Source organism: Anneissia japonica, unplaced genomic scaffold, assembly GCF_011630105.1.
Source record: "Anneissia japonica isolate Jap-2015-1 unplaced genomic scaffold, ASM1163010v1 scaffold287709_len1912824_cov184, whole genome shotgun sequence".
Classification (NCBI taxonomy): Eukaryota; Metazoa; Echinodermata; class Crinoidea; order Comatulida; family Comatulidae; genus Anneissia; species Anneissia japonica.
Window position 1 is genome coordinate 94,393 of NW_022751466.1, and position 10,528 is coordinate 104,920.

Consider the following 10,528-nt stretch of genomic DNA (forward strand, 5'->3'; position numbering starts at 1 on the left):
TTAGCGAGTACTTTCGACTATAAGTCTTTATCAAGCTATATATATATATATATATATATACTACCTTTATTCGGCTCTTAGGGGGAAACTCTTTTGTCTATGATTTTGCCTTAATTTTAGTTTCCCCTTAGCAACACTAGTTTCGCCTTAAGGTACTGTTTTTAACCCACTTCATTGTTTTCGTTTCCCCCTATGGATACTTCTAAGCGTGTATATATTCAGTTGACATTATAATATATATATTTTATGACGGATTAACAGTTTCTGTACAAATGAATGAATTCCCGTTTTGATAGTGATTTAATGTCTCTGTTCTCTTTTCATATCAAAGCTGTTGGTTACCGTACACATCATTCTAAATGTAATCTGTTATATATCCCCTATAGTAGAGTCAATGTCACCAAAAATGGTTTTGTTTCTCGTATTAGTCGTTTGTTTAATCATTGTGTTGAAAAAGATAATTTGATTGACCTTTTTTTTGATAGTTATAAATGTTTTAGTAGTAAAATTGTTAAGATTGTTTAAAGTTTATATTCTCATTTATATTTTAGAGCAGTTTTTTGATCCATTCTGTAAGTGGTGGGTTTCCCGCTGTTGGATGTGATTGTAAAACTAAACTAAACATAAATATGGTTATAATGACATCATATCATTACCATATATAGGCACATCATGACTATATATGGGCATGACAGTATAACACTAATAGTTATTTGTCAAAAAAAAAAAATTTGATAGTCTGGACAGGGCTTTCAGATCCAGATCAGGATGTGGCGCCCTCTATAAACATGTATCATTGGTTTTGTATGAAAACAAAAATTGCTGTAATTTATCAAAACTCTCCTTACCTATTGCAGGATGAAGTGGCTTCCCTGTTGTCTTGTCCCATACTACTGTGGTTTCACGTTGATTAGTTATTCCGATAGCTTTAATTGCGCTTGCATCAATGTTCTTAGCCGCTAACTTCTTTGTAGTCTCTTCAATGCATGAGTACACAGATTCCAATATCTCAAGAGGATCTTCTTCAACCCACCTGTTATGAATATTTATATATTCAAATTAGTATAGCTGACATTATGTATAGTGTGACATCCAAATAATGAATCACAAATTTAATCAATAAATTAGAGTGGACTGTATTGTAATCTATGCATTTAATAATTGCAGAATATTTTTATTTCAGCAGGATTTTCTGGGTTATTTTTTAGCTTGTGGCAGTCTAAAAGGATGAAGGGGTAGAGAAAGTGGTTATGTATGTATTTGACCAATAAGATAGCATCAATTCAATATTTAATATTGTTTTATAAAAAAATTTCAGTACAGTTTAATTTTTGTCATTAATACTATAGTGCGACCTTGTGGAATTTCCAGGTCATGCTTTCTTTGCAGGCCATGAGAGAGGAATGTCAATAAGGACCAATGACCTTCCTAAGGTCTATATACATCTTGATGTTTATCATACCAATATCTACTGTAGCTGTATACAGTATATCACAATTCCTAATGAATTTATTTTTCACATGGCAGTGGCTATCTTTAACACAAATTCCAAATTCTGATTTACTGTCCTACTGTACTGTAAGTTAATCCAATAATGATACACTAACATTTTTTTGTTATTCTCTTTATTACAAACATACAAATTCAGTATGTATTACAACAAGAATTAGGAATTAGCTTTAAAAAGTTGCTTTTTTCTGATAAACATTGATTCCTGAAAGTATAGCATATAATTAGTTGATTTTATGGAGAGAAATGATCACATGATCAAATCCTAAAGCCTTGTTCCAACGGTGTAAGTCACACCGGTGATATCGTAGTTATCGAAAAAGGGCTTGTTATGAGGCTGACACCGATCATATGAACGGGGTCACCTGATAGAAAGCAAGCGCTTCACCCCGCAAGTTGACACCGACAAATGACCTGATTGGCAAGGCTCTCTTCCATAAGAACTTTTTCTTGATTGACTTGCCACATGTTGATTGCAATAACATCTGTAGCTTGACCATGGTCTCGTTTTCGAGGCAATTCTACTAGGTCTAGTTTGTTCATAATATTAACCAAAGCATCTTTAAAATTACCTTTTTGAATTGTTTTTAATTTCATAATTGTCAAAAGTAATCCAAATAATACATTACAGGACACATTTATATTATTACTGTTCGTTGTAAACTTCATATACATTATAAAAACGGCTGAACGAGATACGGTGAACACCGGTGAGATACTGTACGTACATGATTTTGAAATTACAGCTAATACGTTAGCCTTATCTTTAGCCACTGCAATTTACACATTCTGAAGAAGAACCATGAACAACGTTCGTACTCGCATACTACATTTAAAGGCTCATGTTATAAATGCTGCCGAAAATCCCCTAAATGTTAATAGGTAGGCTTAGGGTAGGTGAGAAAAATAACTCAGAGAGTTTTATTTCGCTTTTTCGGAATGCTCTACCAAGTGAAGATGCAAAAAAATTGGATGTTAAACATATTTTGCCTTATATTTGTCGACAGTTGGGATGGCCTACTGCCTACCCAATTCAAAGCAGGCCTAGCCCAGGCAGGCCCTCGCCTAATGTAATTTTTGTTTTGTTGTCTTCATTTTATTGAAACATCCTCGTGAAATCAATAGAAATAACTTAAACATCTTAAACTTTTTATATCAGTGTATAAGCGCTATAACTATCCGCTATAACTCTTGTGTAGACATGCGATAAAATTTGATGCGACGGCTGGATTTCTCATTAACTTGCATCAGATAGGAGTGATAGTGAGAACATGGTTTAAGCAGGGAGTTGTTATAGTGACTGGTTTAAGTCACTAAATTTGGGATTTAATGAAAAAGTACAAGTTTCCTCATGATTTATTACAAAGTAGGAGAAGGACATCTGGTACATTAAAATGATGACCTTGTACAAAGTACTTTAAATCATTTAATACCTTTAATAAATAAAAAAACATGGCCAGAGCATTAGCATCATGAGGTCAGAGCCGGGAGGTCAAAGTCAGTCTAATTGCATTACCAAATTTCATCCTCTAGAATGAGTTGGTTTTTACTACTAAACTTTTCATTCTAAAATATTAAGTACTAGGTGAACAAAATACAGAAGATAAAACATTTTTTACAAATAAATAAATATGAGAAAATATCAATTTCTCACTCTTTATTTGCCTGTTAAATTTTACTAAAAAGGATTCTAGATTGAAGGAACTATATAAGAGCTATTCCAATACAATGCAAAGAAATATAAAAAAAAAAAACTAGTGGCACCATAGATATTGGAATGACAGTCCACTCAATACTGTAGATAAAATAACAAAAACCTCTATTTTCAATACTGCTGTTATCTGTTTCTACTGTATCAAACCAGGGAACAGTTGATAGCTCAATGGCTATCCAAACAAACCCACATATCCAAAATACAGGTAAATTAGTATTCATTGAAATGGTTGCTATCAATAGCCTAGGCCTAACAGACCTCTCTGTTCTGATCTTACCCTTCCTTAGGAAATGTCTGAGACAGCTCTGTCTGGTGGAAACAAATCAACTCTGAAGTTTTACTAGAGAAAACCTACAGAAGAAAAAAGAAATTTCAGAATATAAATATTTACAATATATACATCAAGAAAATGAAACAACAAAAATTAAATGAATAAATCAATATAAAAAAAACTAAATGAAAACTTATCAACATTCGAATCATGCTAATCTGATAGTTAGGTTTTACAGAGTTATTAAAAAAAAAACACATATCAGCAGTGATGGTGGTAGTCTATGAGACATGGAGGAAGCCACTACCACCAGTTTGCTCATCCAGGTAAGTATTCATGAAATAGACTAATTGAGATTTCTCTATTTTCAAAATGTACTACATCAACAATAGTGTTTTATTAGTGGTATACTTTGTACAGCAAATATACCAGGTTATAAAATATTCTTATGACTTGTGAATTTTATGTGCCTTGTATATTGACATAGACATCTGGTAGAACCTCAAGTAGGTATTCAGTACCAGTCATCTTAACTTTGACCTCAAACAACCTTTCAAATAGACTGCATTGGGGGTGAGAGTGTTTGCCAGTCAATACACAGGATTACTGTACAAAAAGGAAGGGCAAAAACACTATTCAGATTGGGATACTGCTTTTAATCATTCAAGTACTTTTTTACAGGCAGCTGTTAGCTTAGTTTATTTATGGAGGCACTGGTATTGCCATGGTCCAATGCATCCTGTCTGTTGGGAGCAATAATTCAAAAAACTCAATCTTAATTGCAAACTAACCCCACCACAGGACCAGCAAAGAATATATCAATGCTGTCAACTACTATAAACTGCACTATACTGAGCATGATGAAGGCTTACATAGGTGACAGAAGAAAACAATCTTTTCAACAAATTTAGAACCCTGGTATGAGAATTGAAAAATAATTTGCATTCTAAAAAATGGAAGAGAGGCTTTTTTCCTGTTATATAATTATTATTTTCAGATCAAAATTTTTTGACAGACACATTTTGTAATGGAATATGATCAATCAATATATTTTTTTACTTATTTTTCTTACGTAATACTTGATGGCAGCCAAGGTTAAACATTCAACCACAGCATACAGGTACATCGAATATGAAGAATTCAGTGATTTTTTTTTAAATTTAAAAATGAAAAAGGAGCAAACTTATTAGTTACCTCAATTTGCATTTCTATATTTTTGAATTGTCTAATTTCACAAGTATATTTAGTGCAGTGATGGCGCCAGTAGTAACAGGGGTTCCGGGTGAAATTTGCACATTGGCATGGTACAACAGGCCCGTAGCGTAGGGGTTAAAGGGTTACGATGAACCACACAAAAACACTATAAACACTACTACTATAAATACTATAAACATTAATTTGCTAATCCTAAAAACAAATTTTTTTTTTGTTCAAAAAGTTGTTAAAATCACCTAAATACCACCTTTATTTTGTGAGGTGTGGCTCCCACCCTCAGTAAATCAAAGAGCCTCACACCAATCCCCCCCCCCCCCCCCCCCTCCTCCATTAAGATATCCCCATTCAGATACTCCCATGGAATTTCAAGACACTACTAGAACTACTGCTGTGTACGATAGTGTCAGTGAGCCACCAGAATTTGTGAGCGTGCATGGATTGCCGCCTGATTAATCGATAGGCCAAGACAGGCCTCCAACTTCAAGGTAAATCGGAAAGCAAATAAACAACTGATAATTGTCAATGACATGTCAATGACAGAATGCTCTCTACGCTACCCCTACACCACTAGCTAGCCTAGGCCGAAGGCTAGTAGTATGCCTAGTAGGTTTACGCTAAGTTTCACTCACCAAAAAGCGTGTGCTACTTGTACCTTGGTCAACAGCTCCGATTAAATGGCCGATGCCAGTGTTTGTCTGAGACATTTTTGACAAAATTAAAGAATTGAAACGTTAACAATAATGATATAGTATAATCAGGGAGTTGATATATGGTAATAATTATATGAAGTACGAGCTAGGCCGATGCACTCAATGCTCACACAATTACACCTACCATGAGCCCGCCGACCAACAACTACAACTGAAGAGAGCCGATCGATGGGCAGCAGCAGGGGATGGGCTAAGTTGAGGCTCTGGGTTGGTTAAGTACAGGCGTGGGATATTTCATGTTAAGTACAGGGGTGTTTTTCAGTAATACTACTCTGGGTCTAGAAACTCCAAATAGTAATTATGCACAATACATATACACTAAGTTCAAGTAATATATATCTTCAATTACTAGCTGGGGTGTCCAGTGCGTGCGACGCACTTTCAGAACACCCCTATTATGTAAATAGAATAGTTCAAATGATAGATTTTAGTCTAAAACTGCACTTGATCCAAATAGGCCTATTGGTACAATAAGATCTTAAATTCTTTTTTGATACATGGCCGGGCGTAGTAAATACATTTGGCCCCAAGTTAAATTATTTCAAGATAATTATTATGAAAATCGTTTTGCCTTCACTAGTCTACCGTTAATATAGGAGAATGGCCGTATGAGTGAAAAGTAATAAAACTGATCTTACCACCATCCATTCTTCAAAGTTTTCAAACGGTGCTTCCAGGTACAAACAGCTCACGTTGCCAGTTCCAACACCTACCCAAACCCTCCCTGCCCTCTTACATTTTGAGTTAAACTCAACATCGTTAAATTAATTATTTCTAAGTTGTCAAAACATTGCATGATTTCCTTATAATGAAATTATAGTAATACTTATATAGCACCAACAATAGTAATAATGATAATGTTGTTGATGATGATAATAATTTAGCAATACAACAACGATATGGATATAATAATATTAATAATAATAGTAGAACAAGTAATGTTATAGGCCTACTAGGAATTGTCAAAACCTCAAGTTTCTTTGTATGTCATTAAGGTAGGCCCTAGACTGAATACTATAAAAATCAAATAAAATTGTTTCGTAAATATTTGGATGAATGGACATGGCATAATATACTTTACCAAGTTCATATTCGCAGATAAACGGCTTTGCTGTTAGTACATTTTCACAGGCGTCAGTGCTCCACGCGAATCCATTTGATTGGTCGAGATATGCACACACGCGCCCGCTGACAGATGGCTCGGTTACCCAATTAGAGAAGCTGTAATGAAAATTGCAAGCTCAGCTTTTTGCTACCTCTGTTTCAATTTGCGAATAGCATTATAGCATAATTTAATATATTAATATAACCAAAATAAATTGAAATTTATACGAATATTTATAATTTAGTAATTAATTGCAGTGTGACCACTGCTTGGGTATTTACCCAAGATCTTGGGTATTTTGACTTGGTCTTGGGTTCTTGGGTATTCTGTTCAAATCCTTGGGTATTTTATTTTTACTAAGAAAAATAAATATTTTTGTCATAGAGGAAGAATTAAGAAGTAACAAAGTACATGTCAGTCCTTTCAAGTAAGCAAAACTCAACGAAGTGCACATAACATTGTTAATTGGAGACATCCGCATCTTCAATTTTGAAAATTTACCAAGATTGATTAATATGCATGAAGTTAGCCAATCACGTGATTTACAAAATCAGTCATGCATACGATATCCCACATCAAATTTGATGTGGGAAATCGTACGCATGAATTGTTTGCCCAGGCCCTAATTCGAAAAAAAAGAAATCGAGTATGGGACGCCAATTAAATTAGGTATGGCGCGCACTAAGTGCAATAAAGAGTGAGTAACCTAGAATTAGGGCCTGGAACCCAGGCTACACCGTTACATGCAATGCTGTAGCCAGGATTTTCAAACATTGCGGGAAAGTATCAGTGTGGACCCACTTAACGCGTAAATTCAAATAATATTGGACCCGTGGACCCATTTTACGCAAAAATATGAAAAATATGTACGGTACCCATTTTCTTTAAAGTTGACCCATTCTACACAAAATATAAGGATTCTGGACCCATTTTTCAAAATCAGGACTCATTTTGTGCTAAAACAGCATAATTTAGACCTTTTTTTTGAAAATGTACACCCATTCTTTGTTAAATAGAAAAATTTGTGGGACTGTCCAACTGTCCCAATAGCTGGCTACGGTATTGATAACAATACTCAGAATGAAGCGCCAACAAATTTCTCATGATCATTTATCAGGGATTTTCGGCAACCATAGAGATCTTTATTATGTGTGATGTGATAGAAAATAAAGCTTATAAACATTGTTTTTGAGTATGCACTTTATATACTTCAAAGCCGTGATTTCACAATCACCTCAGCCCCATTATGGTTGGGAATTTGAGGAAATAGTACCTCTAGATGGCCAAAAATTACAATTTTATATAGTAAAATTCATCGTCATTACATCACCATTATATAGTCAAAATCAAGCGCAAACAAATTTTTCATAATCGTTTATCAGGGATCTACTTAATGTCCAAACAACTTAGGCCTAACTATAGCTTACTAAGCTTTATACTATAAAAATTGTGATCAACCAATCACAACTAACTTTTTCGCCTTTAGTACAATTTTCTTCACTTTTTAATATTACTAAATATTGTTATCTATTATCACCATCGTCATCATCACCATTGTCATCATCATAATTATTATTATTATTATTATTATTAACTAGTAGTGTTGTATGTATTAAATCAAAACTTTATAGAGCTTCCTAAACGATAAAAACCAAAACTGAACCATACAATATCACATTTCTGTATCTGAAAGACCTGGCCTGGGACTTAAACGGATTTAAGATTTTTTTAAATCACGTTTGGGCATATGTATAACATTTGCTGATGCATATTTACATAGATTAGAAGTATTTATTTTGAGTGATCCTTTGAAAGAATTTGTATTGGCTAGCAAGAAAAAAGCTTTAAAATTTTAACACTGTATACAAAGGGGGAAGCCGCGGCACCCACGCCCCCCACCCCGCTGTATACGGTACGTCCCTGTAACTTAGGGGTGTTTTTGTCAGGAACTAGATGGCTGGAAATCACTCTCAGACTAATGCCAGGCTCCTTAGGAGGAAATTTCTTTGTTTTTATATAATGTTTTAAAACTAATTTTTCTAAGACACAAAAAAGCATATTTGACGAAAAACTCGAAAGCGGTTAGTGAGATACAGATTTTTAAAACAAAAAAGAATTCAACAAGTCATCGTAATCGTAAACATCATCATCATCATAATCATCATCATCATCGTTGTTAACAACATGAACCTTTGATATTTTTACTATATAATATATATTTATATTATGTTATTATTGTATATGCCGAATATTTGTTAAGCACATATATCATTTTTTGCATAAAATTACATCTATTACCACCCTTTTTATTATTAATATAATAATAATAATAATAATAATTATTATTATTATTATTATTATTATTATTATTATTATTATTATTATTATTATTATTGTAATATATGTATATTATAGTTATTGTTGCTATTACAGTATATTAATATTATTAAATAATTAAATCAAAACTTTATAGAGCTTCCAAAACGATAAAAACCAAAACTGAATCATACAATATCACATGTCTGTGATCCCTGGACTGGGACTTAAACGGACTTAAGATTTTTTTAAATCACGCTTGGGCCTATGTGTTATTATAGTAGGCATATGTAGGCCTATAACATGCATGATGCATATTTACATAGATTAGAAGTATTTATTTTGAGTGATCCTTGGAAATTTGTATTGGCTAGCAAGAAAAAGCTTTAAAATTTTGTGTGTATAAAGGGGGGGGGGAGCGGCGGCTCCCACGGCTTCCCCTCTGTATACGTCCCTGCATGGCAAATGTTATAATACTAACACCACCAGGAGTGGCAGAACAATTTCAATGACACTGACAATAAAAATACTGTCACATACAATGACAAAAAGTTGTTTTAAAGGTTTTCTTCTTAAACTACATGGATTCTTACAATTAGCCTTCGCCATCAGCAGTGAAAATGATGCCAACGCAATCCAGAGATATCCCTGAAAAAATAATTATTACTGTATTAATATTATTTTAAAAAATACAAATAGGGCCTAGTCGATAGCACATTATACAGTATTTGTGTTAATGTTTCTGTGTTTACAATGGCCTTCGAGGTGGTGTGCTTATAAATCCGGCGTGTAATACAGAATAAAATTTAATTTGGATGCAAAACCCCTTCCCCAATAATGATCGGTAAAATATTTTAGGCCTATTTATTTTTAATGATAACGAAGTATTTACTTACCATTCTCTGATTAAAGTACGGTACCTGATTTTAAAAATTAAAATATACGAGCGAAAGCGACTTTCAAGACAACCTACTTGATCACAATCTCAGCACACTATGTAACAAGTTAGTCAAAGATGTATTTGTATTATGCAGAAATATCATTGCACGCATGTATTTTAAATAATACGGTAGGTATTCAATAATCTAATTTTGAGTTTCTGTGGTTCGATCTAACACCGTTGCTGAAACAACTTCAACACTTCTAGACTCCAACTCGTACACGGCGTATTTATAACGAAACGTCAACATCTTTATTACTACTTGAATTTGTGGGTTTTAATCTTGTTAGACTTAGGTCTTATTATATTACAAGGGTAACTAATTAGTAATTTAGGTTTATTTGCGACATCTTTACAATAGGTTTAGATTCTCAGTACAAAAATAAACTAGTATCGTCATGGTATCGGCAAGTTGCACAAGTTCTCGTTCTGCCTCACAACGATCAATTACAACCCTCTGTGGCATTCCCATCTTAATTACTGTAATATATTAGAGGCCTGATTACATGAGTCGTTCATAATTTGAGATTAATTGCGTCATCCACACGAGTAGACCTGACCTACTTTCTACTTAATAGGAATATCAGACTCGTCAGATTGGCAAAAAATTGATTCTACAGGAATTATTACCGGTAGCGCACTTTATGCATGGGAAATACATTACATTGCGAGTCATAAGTGTTGTTTATCAACATTTTAATGTATACTCTTGATTTGCTATATAAAGCAATCATAATAGGCCTACTAC

General features: G+C 33.7%; 1 protein-coding gene across 1 annotated transcript in view; it reads right to left on the reverse strand.

Moving 5' to 3' along the window:
- The window catches only part of LOC117121636 (glycerol kinase-like), an 11,917-nt gene extending 6,310 nt beyond the window's left edge, over positions 1 to 5,607 (reverse strand). The window contains exons 1-3 of the mRNA XM_033266874.1: positions 5,339 to 5,607; positions 3,501 to 3,574; positions 849 to 1,033 (exon numbers count right to left, since the gene is read on the reverse strand). Of these exons, the coding sequence (XP_033122765.1) occupies positions 849 to 1,033; positions 3,501 to 3,574; positions 5,339 to 5,413 (334 nt within the window). The 5' untranslated portion in view covers positions 5,414 to 5,607. The remainder of the gene's footprint in view (positions 1 to 848; positions 1,034 to 3,500; positions 3,575 to 5,338) is intronic.
- Between the last annotated feature and the right edge of the window lie 4,921 nt (positions 5,608 to 10,528).